Here is an 18,080-nt window from a genome sequence, read left to right as displayed (position 1 = left end):
TTTGGCCCAGGTTGTGATCCTGGAGTCCCGGAATCGGGTCCCATGTCAGGCTCCCTGCATGGAGCCTGCTTCTGTCTCTGCCTCTCTCTCTCTCTCTCTCTCTCTCTCTCTCTCTCTGTGTGTCTGTCTCTCATGAAAGAATAAATAAATAAAATATTTTTTTTAAAAAAAGTAAATAAACTAATATTCATACCCTCACTCGCCAGCTCACTTCTTTATTTGATTAACATTTGGTGTGTGGTCCGTTACCCTCTAAAATTTCAGAGTAGTAGTAATTTTTTTCAGGGTGTTTTTTTTTTGTTTGTTTGTTTGTTTGTTTGTTTTTTGTTTTTTTTTTTATTATTCTTCTGTTTCTGTAACCCTGACTGGTATCTGCTCCGGGATATTGCAGCAGCGTTGCTTCAGTGAAGTTACTTAAAGATAATTGGAGCTTCATATATTCCTTCACTACTTTGTAGCTAACAACATCTCCTTGATGCCTTGAGGCTGTATGCAGAATCAAAACTTTGTGAATTCAAGTGAATAAAAACTATATTCATACTTTTGCTTTGCCAACACTTAGTTTTACCTTAATTTTGATCATAAAACAGGTTTAAATTAATTATTAAATACTACAAATTTTTAAACCTAATTTTGTGATTATTTTTTTAGATCTTGCCAATTACAAAGAATTACATGAACTTTGAGTTTTCAAAAATTTAATTTTGGATTGCAGATTTTCAAGTATTTCTACAAAACGAATGTAAATTCCATTTAGGGGATATATTTTCATTCTGTCAGTGGTACATATCCAGGCAAGACTTGGAGGATAAGTTGCATTTCCAGAAATCATCATTCTCTAACATGGGCCTGAATGTTACAGGGGCTCCAACACCAAGTGGCTCACGTGGCCACCCAGCTGGAAGCTGCAAGATTGCTAACATACAACACTGCTAGGCTTTTGGAAACCGGGAAGCCAATCATAAAAGAAGCATCTATGGCCAAATACTATGCCGCAGAGGTAAAACACAAACAAAATATGTAGTTCAGCCTTCTTCCCCCAACCCCCTGGTATGTATGTATTAACCTTTTCACTCAGGTGTGTTGATTAAACATTTGTTTTTCAAATAAAATAGGAGACTTTCCAGTTCCTACAACAGAAAAGCTTCCGTAGGAAAGTGCTTTAATTCTGTGAGGTCTCAGTGCTATCACAGGCTCTTCAGTGGAAACTGAGTCGCCCAATTCAGATAGAACACTCTTCATAAGTCCCTGGGTGAGCCTCATCTGAGTGACAGCATCCTACCCCTGGTTTCCGGCTGGGGCACAGTGAATACCAGGGAGATCATGTGAAATGAAAACCCCAAGAAGAGGTTGTTAATGTTTTCATTGAATGCTTCCTTTTGATATTTCTGTTTAACCCAGTAGACTTTGGCTGGAAAACTTTGCCAAATCACTGGCTGCTGCGTCCCCAGCTTTGCAGTTTGCCTTGGTCATTCCATAGCTTCGAATAGCCCCTTAGCCTCTCAGCCCCCAAATTCAATCACCTGCCTCAACCTCCCTTCTGAGGTTCAGACTAATAGATCCAGTGTCCGCTGGACCTGCCCACTCGATTATACCTGTGAGAGCCTGAGCCATCCTGCCACCTTCTTCGCCCTCGTCCCCACCTTGAACTCACCATCAGTTGCTGAGGCTTCTGCCCCAAGTATATATTATATATTTATAATATATAATATATTTTTCTCCCTTTCCACTGCCCCCTGTCGTCCTAGCTGTCCCATCTCTTGACCAGACGATGCACCCATCTCCCTGCTGCTCCATTGGTCCCTGTTGCTTCCTCTGGTCCAGCCTTCCCTTTTCAGAACGTCCGGGTGGCCATGTCACTCCAGCTTAACTTTCATGGCTTCTCACAGCAAAGGGAACAATATTTGTATTCGTTTCCCGTTGCTACTTTTAACAAATTACCAAAACTCAAGTGGCCTAAAACAATGCAATTTTATTACCTCCTGGCTCTGGAGGTCAGACGTCTGAAATGAATTATCACTGGGATCGAATCATAGTGTTAGCAAAGCTGCCTTTCAGAGGCTCTGGGGAGAATCCATTTCCTCACTCTCACCACTTCCAGAGGCTGCTCACATTCCTCAACTCATGGTCTTGTCCTCTGCCTTCAAGGCCCACAGGGCAGTGTGTTCAAATCTGACCCTAGCCCCCTCCCCACTTCCCTCTTTCCTTTACGAGGAACCTTGTGATGCTATTGGGCGCACCCAGGCTATTCAGGACCATCTCTTATCTCAAAGCCCTCAACTTAGCACATCTGTGGTCTCATGGTCATGGAAGGTAGCAAACACTACAGTTTGTGGAGACTAGCACGTGGTCATCTTTGGGAGCCTTTACAGTACTGAGCCTGCCTGCCCCTGTGAGGCCCGCCTGCCTCTTCATTCTCTTCACAGTTTGCCTGGACCCCAGCCCACTGCCCCCTCAGTCCCTGAGGTTGATAAACCCATCTTCCCCTTGAAGCTCTCCCATGTGTTCCCCAACTTGAAATGTTCCCTAACTTGTCCTTTGGGCCTCAGCGAAGCTGTCATCTCCTCGCATGCCCCCTCCCCCCACCTCTGAAGTCCGTTCACTTTTCTAGCCAGCTCTCCTGTTGCACCATAGAGTTGATCTGTTTCTGTAACTGTTGGCTTGACATGTGAACCAAAAGGGCAGTGACTGGCCACCATGGGGTGGTGGCCACCTGCCATGGCTTACCCCCTGCTGACAGAATGTGTGATAGAAGGAAGGCCCTTGATAAATTTGCCGAATAGATGGCACCTGGTGGCATGTGACTGTGTCTGAGCAATACCCTGATTTTCTTCAGAAAACAGGAATGTTGTGAAATAATAGGACAGTTTGTATAAATGATGTAGATAAGGTGACGATGCTATCTTACCAAGTAACTTCAGTCCTTTCACTTGCCAACAGCAGTCAATTAAAATGTCATTAAAATATTCTGCAGGAGCATTTAGGGTGCATGAGTTACTTGGTTTCAGCGTGTTATTTGGTGCTTGGTTTTGGCAGGTTGCGGGCCTCACAACTAGTAAGTGCATCGAGTGGATGGGAGGAGTCGGCTACACCAAAGATTACCCTGTGGAAAAATACTTTCGAGATGCAAAAATTGGTAAATAGATTTTGTATGTTTTATTTTGCTTTCTTTTATTTGCCTCTGTAGCTGTTTGGGCTGCTGTATGTGTTTGAGTTTATATTACTGTACTTAGGCAAAGGCAATTTTAATCTCTTCAGTGTTGTGTTTATTGGCTCTCTCCTTTTCGATGGCTGTATTTTGCCCCCTACCTCTTCCTCCAAGAAAAAGATGGATTATATCTTTTTAAAACCTCAAACTGCCTTGTTCAGTACCTCAACAGATTTTTAGTAAAGGTGCAACAAGAGTAACTGTTGTAATTTTTCTTTTACTAAAAACGTTAATATATTTGAGTCATCAAATGGCGAATCTTAGCTTCCTTGGAAGCTAAGTTCTAGTTTCAGAAGCCTCGTGCCTTGTCAAGCCTGAGCATCTGGTGCTCCACTGCCAGATAGGAAGACCAAAACGAGGGACTTTGAAAAGCTTATGCATTGATAGTTTAGGAATGAGAGACATCAGCTGTTTCATACTGATTCTGGAATCAGAATCTAATTTCCAAATGGAATCTTCTCGTCTCTTAGAATGACTGTCGCATAGCCCCACATTCAGGGACGTTGAAAGATGTCACTGGTGACAGTGTCACAACCACTACAGAAGTAACGTGTAAGAGCGATTTCTTGTGTAGACGCGTAGTTCTGGATGCCCTTCTCATTGTTCTTTTTGTTCCCTTTTATTTAAGGCACAATATATGAAGGAACTTCAAATATCCAGCTGAACACCATCGCAAAGTGTGTTGACGCGGAATACTGACCCCCTCAGGCATGAGGCCTCTCCCCCTTGTTGCTGGTATAAAATTCTAAACTATCGTGCCCTGTTGGGGAAGTAAACCTCTGCAGCACTGAAGTATTCTGTTGAAGCCCTTTATTCCTGATTCTTGGGGTAGACCTTTACTCTCTTATCTGTTTTTCCAGTCTGCATTAAATAGGCACAGGAAATGATTTTGCAAATTTGGGAAGAAATGCATCCATATTTTCTCTAGAACTGTTTTTAAAGTTGCGTACACATTCTAGCTTCGGGTAAGACAGAAGTTTCACTCTGTCAGCATTTGGAAAAATACATTTGGAGTATTACTTACAGGCGTGGCTATTTTGTGTTCCTGTTACATCTTTATTTTTTGAAATCAGAGAAGCTTTTGTCATAGTTGGCAATTCTACAGATCAATTCTAAGTTTCTAAACTAGGTAGAAACTGAAAATGCATTTAGAAGAATCTAAAGAAAATTGAATTAAAAAAATCTGAAAGTTCAAGTTCTAAATATCTGGAAGTAGGTGGAAAATAAGTGTATTGTTCTGAGGATCACATGATGGAAAGCATTATTTTGACAAAATAAAGCAATATAACTTGTTACTATAACTGACCTGCATAAAAGATGCATTTCATGTTGATTTCAGCAGATCATTTTAAAATCAAGTCTCTCGGGGCACCTGGTTGGCTCAGTCAATATAGCAGCATGTGACTTTTGATCTCAGGGCTGTGAGTTCGAGCCCCACATTGGGCAGGAAGCTCACTTAAAAAAAATTACAAGCAAGTCTATTAGTTTTCGAGCATAAAGTTTAAAAAACTCGGTTTCATAATCAGAACATATTCAATATTATAATATTTTATTCTGTTATTTTTCAACATCATTTCTTTCCATATTTGAATTGAATAATGTTTCATCAAACTTAGTTATTGGGCCTGATAAAGTAATGCAGAAATTATGTTTTGGTTCAGTGACTCTCAAGAGGGAGAAGTCTTGGCAGCCCAGGTAGCTTAGCGGTTTAGCGCCACCTTAAGCCCAGGGCATGACCTGGGATCGAGTCCCACGTCAGGCTCCCTGCATGGAGCCTGCTTCTCCCTCTGCCTGTGTCTCTGCCTCTCTCTCTCTCTCTCTGTGTCTCTCATGAATAAATAAATAAAAATTAAAAGAGAGAAGTCTTGTTCCTATAAAGAAGTATATCAAAATCTTAAAAGGAATGAGAGAGAGACGGGGCCTATAGAGTTTGAAAAAGCATATTCTGTGGTGTAAAAAATAATAGAGAAATTATTTTATATCTAGGAAGGCAAAAATAAATCTATTGTCTCACAGTACAAATTATAGAAAGGCAAAGCTCAACAAAACATATAGTAGGTGATGCCATTTCTTCGGTATTGGGGATTCTCAATGAGAAGAGGACCCTGGCCCTCCCACCCAGGGAAGTGGACAAGAGAGTGGTTAGAGTTTTATATTTTCTGAAAAAGTGTCATGAGTTAGAGATGTTGAAAAATGTTTCAAGGTTCAGTGCAAATGGGAAGCATTTTAGTACGTAAATGAAAGGATCATGTTTATTAAGAAAACTTGACATTTTAAAAGTAATTTTGGTTTGAACATTGATGTTTCTTGAATTGGCTTAATTTCTATAACACAAATCACAGTTAAATATTCAGAATTGGTAAATACAAAGAGCTAGGATTACTTTAAAATATCAGGAAGAAATAAAGACAGATTTAGACCTTGGATCAAAAGAGATAAAGTCTACTTGACTTTCAAATAGGGAGATGATAGAAACTCATTCATTCAGTCTTTCCAAACAAAAAGACAGTGTGATTAGATAAGGAAAGTAGGGGAGGGGCACCTGAGTGGCTCAGTTAAGTGTCTGCCTTCAGCTCAGGTCATGATTCTGGGGTCCTGGGATGGAGTCCGCATCAGGCTCTGCGTCTCCCCCCAGCTTATGCATGCTCTTTCTCTCTCCCCACCTCGAATGAATGATGAATATTTAAATAAGGAAAGTAGGGGAGTAGACGAATTTCCCTAAAATGGAGCTGGACATCTTTAATGTCTGTGATTATATGAAAAAGAGGTGGGCTTTACAAGTAATGCAGTAGAAGCCAACATTAGTAAGAAAAAATCCCAGCTGGTTCCTGTGGAATTATAAACATGTGAAACTAGAATAAACCTTGTGTTCAAATGAGTAGCATTGGAGAAACTCCTGTGTATATCCAGACCTTGAATGTATATTCAGTATTGATAAAAATCTAATGGTGTGTATATATTGGTGCATGTTCACAAAAGCCAGTTAAAAAATTAATTATATGTTATAGTTAATGTATCTACCTACTATTAATGAATCATCATTATTTTACCTTTTGCCAAAGAGGATGTTGTGGGGTTTTCCTTTTTTATTTTTTTTTTAAGTAGGTTCTGTGGCTAGCATGATCAAGACCTGAGCTGAGATCAAGAGTTTGGACCCTTGGGGCACTCTTGTGTCTCAGTCAGTTGAGTGTCTGACTTTTAATTTCAGCTCAGGTCGAGGTCTCAGTGTCACAAGATCAGGCCCCATGTGGGGGGCTCCACTCTCAGCAGGGAACCTACCTGAGATTCTCTTTATCTGCCCCTCCCCCTGCTCTCTCTCAGATAAATAAACCTTAAAAAAAAAAAAAAAGAGTTGGTTAACCAACTGAGCCACCCACACACCCAACCCTTATATCTTTTCTTAATAAGCATGACTTTGGGGTCTTTAAAACTGTCTGCTGAATTAGTGTCTAGTGCAGGATGAGCTTGTTCACCTCCTGAAGACTGTCATTTTTCCTTGTTAATTTGAGGATCAGGCCTCTGTGATTCTTGGTGAACCCAACCACCAAGGAAACGCTTGGCTGTCTTTGTGTGGACGGAGCTGGATTCAGCCCAAGAGCCAAGTCAGGATTGTTAGAGATTTATTATACAACACGAAAATGAATCAGTGTCAGAAATTTTAGAATCATGGAAAGTTAAACCTAGAAAGACCTTAAAGAATTATCCAGCCAACTCTCATTTTAAAAGTGAAGGATTCATAGCCTAGAATATTTGACCACGGTCATCTACCAGGGACAAAACAAGGCAAGAATCTAAATGTACGGGATCCCAATTCAGTGCTCTTCCTCCTACTTGACATCATCTCTGTTCAACAGATTTTTGGATTTCATTCTTGTTATATTTCAGTATCCTTGTAGATTTATTTTAGGCTTAACTGACAAAGAGTTAACATTTCAAAAGTGTCATGATTGACCACTGTCATTGCTTATATATTTATCCCCTGACAAAGACACTAGCTCTCATAGGTTAAAGCTGGCATGTCAGATGTGAAGATTTCCGTGTATGATTGGGGTTTTTGATTATGACATATGTTAATAAATGTACTAGTTTATATCCTTGCTGATCTTTCCTGATGTGCAAGTTTCATTTTAATGTTATTCAGTGTTACAAAATCAATATTCTATGGAGAATAAAAAATACAGCACTAAGTTAACTAGAGATCCTTGCTACTCTGAGGAAGCAAAGTTGTTTGCTACACATACAGATGAAGTAACAAAATCATGTAATCTTCCTACAAAACAGGTAACACCTTCGTTTCCCGTGCTGATGGCTTGCCTCTCATGTAAGCCAATTTCATTTGTTTTCAGAGAAGAGGTCGTACAATATAGACCAAGTTTAAATTCTGATGCTAAAGAAAATTTTACTGGAGGACCCTTTTTTTTAAAAAAAAAATAGCAAAATAAAGCAGCTCTTCAGTAGAGAGGCCACTTCTTTTGAGCACATCTCCACAGTATAGATTTTATCTAGCTGATGTTTATGCCTGTGTTTTACAGTACTACTTTTGGAAATTTTCTATTATTGTGCCTTTTACCCAGCGATACACTATGGCTCATGCCATCGGAGAATTCAGCCTATCTGTTCCCCATTATTTCCTACAGTAGTTTAGAAATCTAGATATCAGCCCCTTTCTTCTTTTGTCTTTCAGTGGCATGGGCCGAGCATTCACAGGGTCCAAGGGTCTAAAGTGCAATACGGAGACAAGAAAGCCTAGATACCTACTGAAGTGTGTTGTTAATCTCAGGTGTCATTTTTCTATTCTCATTAGTACATCCTCACACAGGGATTGAATAGAAAAGTACCAAGGACAACCCTATGCAAAGCTATTTCTTTAGATCCTTGAGAATGATGACACTGAGCATTACCTCTCTTAGCTCTTACCATGCGCCGGCCGTTATGGCGCATAGTAAGTCTATACTCTTGACTCTTATACTCACAAAAACACTATACAGTAGGCGCTCTCCTGTTAGCCCATTTTGCAGGGTGAGAGACTGAGGTATGGAGAGGTTAAATAAGATGCTTGTTGGCACATGAGAGTAATGATGCAAACTTGAGCAGTCTGGCTGATGAGGGCCCCCAGGTTCGTTCCTCTGGTCTTATGCATTTGTTAACCTTCAGGAGGTTTCCAGGAAGATGCCACCATGATCTTTTCAAACAGAGAAGCTAGCTGGGAAGAGGAGCTGCAAGACAAATCAGTAGGGGTGGTGGGAGCCGTGTGTTTGGAAGAAAGACTGGGCGGGGGGGGGGGGTAGGTCAAAGGAAAGATGCAGCTAGAAGGAGAGCAAAGTACCAAAAAGGGCACTGAAGCAGGACCAGAAAATGTCCTCCCCTCTGCTCAGCAGTGGTCTGGAAGTTACCATGATGCAGGAAGAATGAGCAGGATAAAAAGCTGAGTGGGTGGTACAGGATGTTCAATCTGCAGTTATTTGTACGGATAGTTGCAATATAAAGGAAAAAAGCTAACTTTACAAAAGCTACTTGTTGGACACCCAGGTGGCTCAGTCAGTTAAGCGTCTACCTTCTGTTCAGGTCATGATCCCAGGGCCCTGGGATCGAGCCTTGTGTCGGGCCCCCTGCTCAGCAGAGAGTCTGCTTCTCCCTCTCCCTCTGCCTGCCACTCCCCCTGCTTGTGCTCACACTCTGTCTGTCAAATAAATAAAATCTTAGAAAAACAAAAACAAAAGTTACTTGGTTTTAAAGAAATTGTGGTAAGTAGGAAACAAAATAAGGTAGGGCGACAGCCCAACATTGCAGTGCTTAGAGGTGTTAATGGCTTAAACTCACCTATGAAAAAGATGTTAAGATGGGACAAAGGGAAAATATAAATCCGAGCTACATACAGTTAAAAACACCAAAACCCAGCAGCACGGGAGAGTTGAAAGGAACGAAGAAGATCATAGGACTGCTTCAAGGGCCGGTGCTGAATGAAAGACACAGGTAGTTGTAAAGGATATCCACGAGCAAACAGGAAGATTTCACCAAGAAGGCCCAGTAGTCATGAACTTTATGTCTCTAACAACATAACTGGGAACTATATAGAGCAAAACAAATAGAAATACGATGAAAAACATTGACAAAGCCATCATCGGGGGCGCTGACTCAGAAATCAACAAACCTAGTGGAAACAGGTAAGCAGGACACGGAGGGTTGGGACAGCATAATTAGCAACTTTGAGGTCTTAGGGGAGAACTTTGTTTCCAAATGCAAATGAATGGCCCTTGGAAATTTCTACAAATTCCCCCAAGATACATGAAATTGTATAGGCAGCATTCACTGTACACAGTGGGAAGTAAATACATAGCAAAAAGGTAGGATGCAAAGAAGCTAACTATACCTTTAAATAACTTCGGTAATTCAAACATAAAAATAGAGATTACAGATTGTCAACAAAGGTGTGGGAAGCCCAGCTGTCTTGGGGCAGCACTTACGGAATGACAGACAAGAAGGAGTGTCCTAGACTTTAAGGCAGCAAAGTTTGTAATAGTGAAAAATTAGAAATGCTTAAGAGAATAAATAAATGATGGAACTACACACTATACTCCCATGTGGGAGTTTAAAAGATTAAGATCCAGGGCCACCTGTGTGGCTCAGTGGTTGAGCATCTGCCTTCAGCTCAGGATCCCTGGGATCCCGGGATCGAGTCCCTTATCAGGCTCCTCACAGGGAGCCTTCTTCTCCCTCTGCCTACGTCTGTGCCTCTCCCTGCGTGTCTCTCATGAATAAATAAATTGTTAAAAAAATAAAATAAAATCCATATACTGAGTTTAAGTACCAAATTTTTTGTTTAAAAAAATAACATCAAATATTTTTGCACAGCGGTACCAATCTATATATTTCTGTAAGTCCAAGCATGTATAGAAATCTTTAGAATAAACTCAGGAAGTGTAGTGGCCACTGATAACTGCCTTGAGGTTGTGCGGGGCTGGTGCTGGCACGGGGGTCAAGAAGGTGGCCCTGAAGAAAAAAAAAAAAAAAAAGAAGGTGGCCCTGGAGTCATTGGCAATCCTCCATACTGTTGGAATTTTTATAATAGGGGTATAATAATACTTGTATAATTGTAATTAAATAAATATACTTGTGTCATTGACAATAAGATTAAAGCTACTTGTAGGGTTGCTGAAAATTTTCACTTGTGTGCATCGTCTTACCTTTTAGTGATTTTCCTGTTTTTCTCATCTAGCCACAGCCAAGTAGGCAGCTCCATCCAGCCACGCAGGACACTGGACTGACACAAGAGGCCCAAAAGGGATCTAAATCCTTGAAGGATTGGCCTCTGTGGGCAGTTCACACTGGCCCAGTGTAAACAGCTGTCCTGCACGAGCCTTGTGTGTCTTGCTCTGATGAGCAGGACTTTACCGGGATGGCTTCTCACATTCAGGTAGAGACTGGGCCATCTATGCTGGCCTTGGGATTAGCATCTTGTCTTTTGTCATAATTAGATTTGAGGGGATTTGACCTGAGATCTCCAAATATAATATTTATGACCTGCAAATGAAAATTTTTTTCATGTTAAATGACATATAAATATGTACATAATATCCTCAGTTTTGCCTCTTGCCCGTAAAATATTTACTGTCTGGCCCTTAGGAACAAGTTCGTCAGCCCCTGATTAAATTATTGCCTCTTAAATCAGATTCTACTGAGAAGGTCAGTCAGTTAAGCTGTTTGGAAAACACCAAAAAAAAAAAAAATAATAATAAAGGAAGATACAATGTCCCTAGGAACTTGGGTCATTATTCACTCAATTTCATTTGTAGCCTATGTGGACCCATTGGCTCCCTCCTTCAATCTACAACAGGGTTCCAGTCTCCTGTCCTTAAAAAATAGAACTCTCTGTGGCCACTAGCCCCACAGTGCTGACAGGTCGCCAACCTCAGCCACCCCACTTCTCAGGGTCTGCTCCTTTCATCTCTTCTTACCTGCTGTTCATGTTTGTCACCAGTTTTAAACGATGCACTCAGAAGTTCTCTTTTTGGAGCACCTGGGTGGTTTAGTCGGGTAAGTGTCTGACTCTTGATTTCGGCTCAGGTCATGCACTCAGGATCATGAGATCGAGCCCTGCACCTGGCTCCATGCTCAGCGGGGAGTCTGCTTGAGATTCCCTCTCCCTCTGCCTCTCCCATTGTGCTCGCTCTCTTGGTCGCTCTCAAAATCTTTTTAAAAAATTACCTTTTTACCCTTAACTGGTGACTTATTATATCCATTCCAAACCAAAGCCTTCTAAGGCTCTACTTCCTTTGCTTTTTTGACAGAACGCCAAATTTTTACTGACTCTACTGGTTTCTTTTCTCATAAATGGAAACTCTACCATTTATCAAGACCCTACCGTTGTACCTCTTACAATGGTAAGTTCCAGTGTTCCAGTGCCCTTGCTGAGTTATAGGATAACTTAGGAGAATCTTAAAAGTGCAGACTGTGGAAGGCCATCCCCAGAATTGCTGGCCCTTTAGGTCAGGTGTTTATTTTCAGATCTACCCCGGCAGGATGCCCAGCAGGCTTTTGGAAATTCAGGTCTAAAACACCTGAGAAGGATTTGGGTGGGAGGTGGAGATTTGGGGGTCTTGCAGAGTTCATAATGGTATGAAGACTGATGAAGTCCTCAGGGACAGTGGAACAGACGTTTCATGGGACTTTTGCGCCCTCAAGTTAACTGAGATCCTGATCATTGGGCCTAGACTCTAGCTGTTCCAGAATCCCTCAGGGGATTTTTCATTGCACACTAAACGTTGAGGGTTCTGGTGATTCCAGCCCCAGAGTCTATGTTCCTTTCCAACTTCCCAGCGCCCCTGGGAGAGCAGAACCACCCAACGAAACTCCAGAACTCCCTAAACCCCCACCTGCTTAGAAGGACAGAGAAGCAGAAGGTGGAGCGGACAGGGCACCTTCCCCTTCACCCTCCTGAGTTCAGAGGTGACTGGCTCATTACAGTTCGCCCATTCTCTCTCCTAATGTGCTATTGAGAAGCTATGCACCAGCTGTTTTCCTAGTTCTGTGGAACCAAAAGCAATTTAGGTCAATGTGTTCATCACAATTCTCTCACCCCAAAATAGGAGGCTCGGAGGGGGCTGGCTTTAATGAAATTTTACCTTTATTAGCAAAAGAGTTAATGAAGAAACTACGGATAAATGACCTTAGGTTCAGTGCTTTAAATCTAATAATTTTTCTTAGAGAGAAATGCATATTTTTTTTCATCTTCCTCTTGGAGATGTAAACTAACAAAGTAATTCCGGAGTTACAAGATTTTGCACCTTTGGAGGGTCAGGGAGCCCCGAGGGAGTACATCTGTGTGAGTGGACAGTTTCTTTGAGTCTTGCTTTATTTTGCACCCGGTCATGTAACAGAACCCTATTCCTATATAACGTATGTATGGTTCCTTCACATGTTAATACTCCATCTGATCAACCCAATTGATTTTTCCAAGTAGACAAAGGCTAAGGATATGCTTATTGATTGCCACTACGCTCATTTTAAGTGTATTTTATAATAAAGAGCATTTTGAGACTGAGACAACCCTGTACTTACCCAGTGGGCAAGTCTTGGGAATTACTCGGATTGAAATGCACCAATGTTCAAACAGTTGCCAGATACAGAAAACTGTGGGTTGGGTTTTTTTTCTTCTTCTTCCTTTTAACATCACGTAAAAAGAAATTTTGGCTCTGTTCATCTGGTCTTGTTCTTGCAAGACAGGTCCTCATTGGGTATGGATATTCATGCTGTCTTTGGGTTAACACTTCTCACCTCAGGTGACCCCAAGTGTAGAGAGATATTTGTCTCATCCCAGCGGATTCTTTTGATCTGAAATTTGTACTGGGCCTCAGCAACTCAGGGTAATTTTCCAGAAGAATAAAAATTTCCAAAAAGTTTGCTTCATCACCTCTGACTAAGAGTATAGATGAAAAAGAGCCTGAATCTATCAAAGACTGCAGCATTCGAAGAATTGCACCTTATTATGCAAATGCCAGACTGTTCCACAGACATCTAAAAGGAGTTTCTCCTGAAAGAAAATCCTCACACTTCCTTGTTAATCCCCAGCAGAAGAACATGCTCTTGAGACACCTGGGTGGCTCAGTGGTTGAGTGTCTGCCTCTGCATGCCCTGGGGTCCCGGAATCGAGTCCCACATCGAGCTCCCTGCCTGGAGCCTGCTTCTCCCTCTGCCTGTGTATCTGCCTCTCTCTCTGTCTCTTATGAATAAATAAATGAAATATTTTTAAAAAACTCATTAGATTAAAAAACAACACAATTTCAGGGTGGGTTCGTTGGTTGGCTGGTTAGTTTTAAGGCTTCTATGTCATTTGTCTCAAGACTCATTTCTCTTGTATTTTTCGGGAATTGTTCTAGGCCCTTAACTTCTGACAGTTTTGGCCTCTGTCTATTCCTCTACCATTTTTGCTACTACCTCACTCTGGGTTTGCCCTCTGAGACCCCATGGCAATTTCAGCATGCCCTACTTTGTTAGTTTACATCTCCAAAAGGAAAAAAAAATCCATTTCTCTCTAAGAAAAATTGTTAGAATTAAAGTACTGAATCTAAGGTAATCTAATCAGTAGTTTCTTCATTAAATCTCTTGCTAATAAAGGTAAAATTTCAGGACCCCTCAGCATCTCTGCAAATACCCTCTGAAGGTTGAGCAGGCCAGTCTTGGGTGTTCCTGGGCCTGGAGCTAGCCTACAAATGGAAGCCCAGCTGTGGTCTTACTGTTTTGATCAGTAATTACATTTTTAACTAACGAAGAGGGTAAAATTTCAGGGATTTCCTTTTTCTCAGGTGAATCCACTGAAAATGTTTTTCATATACATTTTCATTGTTCTGATCGGTAATAAATCTTCATTAAATAAAGAATATGTAAGGGGTGCCTGACTGGTTTAGTTGGTAGAGCGTGCGACTCTTGATCTTGGGGTTTTAAGTGTGAACCCCACCTTGGGTGGAGAGATTACTTAAAAATAAAATCCTTTATTATTTTTTTAAATAAAATCTTTTAAAATACAAAAAAGAATGTGTAATGTTTGTGCTCACTTGATTATTATAAGTTATTATTAAGTGGAGCAACTCTATGAAGATTTTCTCTCATTTCTTTCTAGCTCTTGTGTTTTCTGACTTTTAGGTTTGCATGTTCTATTTCTACTATGATCCTATAGGTACTCATGAGCCACAGGATTTCTAAAAAAATAATTTTATTCACCGTGTACAAAAATGGAATGTATTTTCATAAAAAATGCAAATTAAAGGTAATGGAAAATGTTTCAATTAAATTATTTTTATCTGTCTTCACAAGTTATTTTTAAAGTATTTAAAGTCATTAATATAAAAAGGCAAAATAAAATTCTAACTATAAGACTTTAATTTTAATTTTTGAAATTTTAATTATTTATTAAACACTTTTTATAGAAAAGGCCCTTCACAATTCTAGCATCCAATTGCTGTCGGCTAATGTAATGAATCGGTATCACGTGCCATACAAGTATCTAGACCTACATAAATAATCAAAGTTAAGAGTCATGTGAATTATTAACATTATATAACGTCAGCCACCACGTAGAACTGTTAGAAAGCCATGCCGATTCACGGAAAATTCTGGAACTGCTCATGGGAACACAGAGGAGCCAGAAAGGGGAAGCTCAGTGCTTTGGGAAGTGACCACTGGCCTTGCCAAGAATGTATTGCACTCTTGTGACCTGAGAGGAAGAACTTGACAAGTCAGTGAATTTGTCTTTTTCCCAAGAAAATCCTCCTTACCTCTGAAGCAGTATCTGAGAAGTGGCTTTCAAGTATGGGGTGAAAGGGAAGCCCAAATCTTAAGAACAAACAAGGAGGCAGCCGGAGGTGATGCCCCGAGATGCTGACTGTGGAGGTGACAGGGGAGCAGCACATGTAGAGGGAAGGCCTCCAGCAGTCCGGGCTCTGGGGAAGCATCATAGTCTCCAGGGCAGAGTCCAAGGCAGACTCCAGGCAATGATCTGCGTGTCTGCAGCTGAGCCTGAATTTGTGAGGTTGCTGGGCTCATGGGACTTTTGCGCCCTCAAGTTAAAGCTTGAGGGACAAATGAGTGCCTCTTCTTAGGAGAAAAAGTGGAGAGATAACATCAAAATAAGTTGGCGGAATTAAAAGTCAGGTGGTTTGTGAAGTCTTCTGAAATTACGGGATGCATTCTTTTCCCTCTGAATGAGAGAAAATTTGGGGATAGCCAGGGACAGAAGGGAGGAACCAAAACTCTGAAAAGAAGGCTCCACATCCAGCCCCATGTGGGGCTGGATATAGGGCTTAATCTCGTGACCCTGAGATCATGATCTGAGCTGAAATCCTGAGTTGGACTTAACCGACTGAACCACCCCGGTGCCCCTCATTAGTGCTTTTTTTTTTTTTTTTTTTTTTTTTTTTTTAAGAGTAGCAGCTTAGTGAATATTTCTCCTTTCTTTTTACTCATTGTTTCCACTCAGGAGGTGGATATTATCAGCTGGGAATTGCTGGAGATGCTAAAACATCATTTGGAGAAACAGCCAGATGGGGACAATGGTATTTGCCAATACTCTTTGGGTGTGTACTTTGATAAACCAGTTGGATGGAGGAGAGAGGAGCCTCATCTGGGTTACACCATGTAGGTGTAAGCCCAGGACTCAGGGCCAGTTAATTCAGGAGCTTACTGAGGTCAATAGGCCCACGCTCTTCCCATTTCTATGCTCTGCCATCCTTCCATGGACATCATCCTCAGGCTGGTACCTGGCTTGCTGCAGCAGCTAGTGGTGTTGCCCATCGACACAATCATGTCCAAGGGAAGAAGACTGTCTTAGAACCAATGGAAGCAGATGGCCTCTACAGACTCCTCTTATATACTCCTGGCCAATGTTGGGTCACATGCCTACTCCAAAATCATCCCTGGCAAAAAGGAAGGACTACCTCTAGGTCAATGGCACCCACCCAGGAAAGGTCAGCTTCCTCAGGTCCATGGCTACTGGGGGAGGGGTAGTTGCCAGAATATAATCTGCTGGGAAGAAAACAGGGAGTGGATGCCGGCTCAGTGCATCTATGTCCTAGGGCTGCCGTAACTAAATGCCGTAAACTAAATGACTAAAAACAACAGAAATACATTCACGGTTCAGAGGCCACAAGTGTGAAATGAAGGTGTTGGCAGGTTCATATTCCCTCTGGAGGCTCTAGGAGAGAATCCTTCTTGCTTCTTCTAGCTTCCAGTGGCTGCCAGTTATCCTTGGCTTCCTTGGCTCATGGCAGCACAGCTCCAACCTAGGTCTCATTGTCACATGGCTATCTTCCTTCCAAGTGAATGTCTGTGTCCAGATTTCCTTCCTTCTCTAAGGACACCAGTCCTGTTGGATTTGGAGCCCACCCTAACCTACAATGATCTCATCTTGATGACATCTTCAAAGACCTCATTTCTTTATAAGGTTGCTCACACTCATAGGTTCTCTGTGGAGCTAGATTTTGGGAGATACTATTCAAATTGGTACATGTGGTAACCAGCCATGTCTGCCACTGACACCTGTCGTGTGTCCAGGGCCTCTGTGATGACTAATGCATGGTTCTAGAGTGATTTCTCTAGAGAGTGGATCTGTTTAGCTGCAAATGTGGTCCTCAGAGTGGCCTGAGGAAGCCTAGTCACCAGTGGGCCTCCTTCACTGGTTCTGCTTCCAAAACAATTCTTCATCTATTCATCTTCCCATCTCTCCTAACACTTTAGTCCAATCCAAGGTGTGACCTCCATCTGGGAAGAGTGCCTGCTAACTAGCCCTGCTTCCTCTCTTCCCAGTGTCCAGCCTATTTTCTACCAATCGACCTGAGACAATCTTCTAAATGTAAGTTGGGTTATATCTCTCCTCTTAATGATTTTTCTAGAACTGTGCTGTCCCATATGATAGCTACTAGCCACAAATGGCTACTTAAATTTAAATTAATTAAAAATAAATAAAACTTAAAATATGATTCCTCAGTAGCACTAGCCATGTTCCAAGCACTCACTTGGAGTTTGTGGTTTCACACCACACTGGGCAGCACAGATACAGAGCGTTTCTAGTATCGCAGAAAGTTCTATAGATCTGGGCTACTCTAGAAGATGCAGCAGCTGCTCCTTCAAAAGAATAAGCGAGGGGCACCTGGGTGGCACCTGTCCGACTCTTGATTTCAGCTCAGATCATGATCTCAGGGTCATGAGATCAAGCCCTATGTAGGGCTCTGTGCTCAGCGTGGAGTCTGCTTGAGATTCTCTCTCCCCCACCCCTGCTTACACATGCATACACTCTCTCTAAAGTAAATAAGCAAATCTTAAAAAAAAAGAAAAAGAGCAAATGATGTCCAGACTGCCTAAGCAAACATTGTTATTTTCTAAGAACTTTTGACTTTGAAGCAGTATGGCAAGATTAATTTTCAGAGGTTTTTTTGTTTTTGTTTTTGTTTTAGTATTTTCTCCTTTCTCTCCTCACTCAAATAGGCTCTATGCTCCTTGCCTCGCATAAGGCAGGTAGCAGCACTTCCTGACTTCTGTTCCTGTTTTCAATGGAAACAGAGTTTGAAGGCGAGAGGGTACCTAAATCCAATGTGGAGAATAAGGCTTGAGGAGAGGGGAATTTGCCTCCAACTAAAGAGCAATTTCCAGGGTTGGGAGAAGAAAGAGGTCTTCATGTCCCACATGTAGCCTAGACCACCCTGGGACTGTGTGTGCCATAGGTCAAGATGTAGGGGATGCAGGGAGACTGGGTCCCAGGCAGAGACCTCTGTCTGGCCTTGATCTCAAGCATGCCCTAGACAAAGCAGAGAAGCCACCCGAGAAAGTGCCCAGGGCCAGGAGATAGACCTCTCTGGTGGAGGCAGGCAGTGAGGTAGAGGAC

The 18,080-nt window shown here is 41.7% G+C and overlaps 1 protein-coding gene across 3 annotated transcripts in view; it reads left to right on the top strand.

Annotated features, from left to right (window-relative positions):
- The window catches only part of ACADSB (acyl-CoA dehydrogenase short/branched chain), a 40,118-nt gene extending 32,813 nt beyond the window's left edge, over positions 1 to 7,305 (top strand). For all 3 annotated transcript variants that reach the window (XM_077877327.1, XM_077877326.1, XM_077877325.1), the window contains 3 exons: positions 863 to 1,000; positions 3,037 to 3,136; positions 3,837 to 7,305. In XM_077877327.1, coding sequence (XP_077733453.1) covers positions 863 to 1,000; positions 3,037 to 3,136; positions 3,837 to 3,907 — 309 coding nt within the window. In that variant the 3' untranslated portion in view covers positions 3,908 to 7,305. The remainder of the gene's footprint in view (positions 1 to 862; positions 1,001 to 3,036; positions 3,137 to 3,836) is intronic.
- Positions 7,306 to 18,080: the final 10,775 nt, after the last annotated feature.

This window comes from Canis aureus, chromosome 29 (assembly GCF_053574225.1).
Source record: "Canis aureus isolate CA01 chromosome 29, VMU_Caureus_v.1.0, whole genome shotgun sequence".
Classification (NCBI taxonomy): Eukaryota; Metazoa; Chordata; class Mammalia; order Carnivora; family Canidae; genus Canis; species Canis aureus.
Note: the sequence above shows the minus strand (reverse complement) of the source record. Positions and strands in the feature narration are given on the sequence as shown.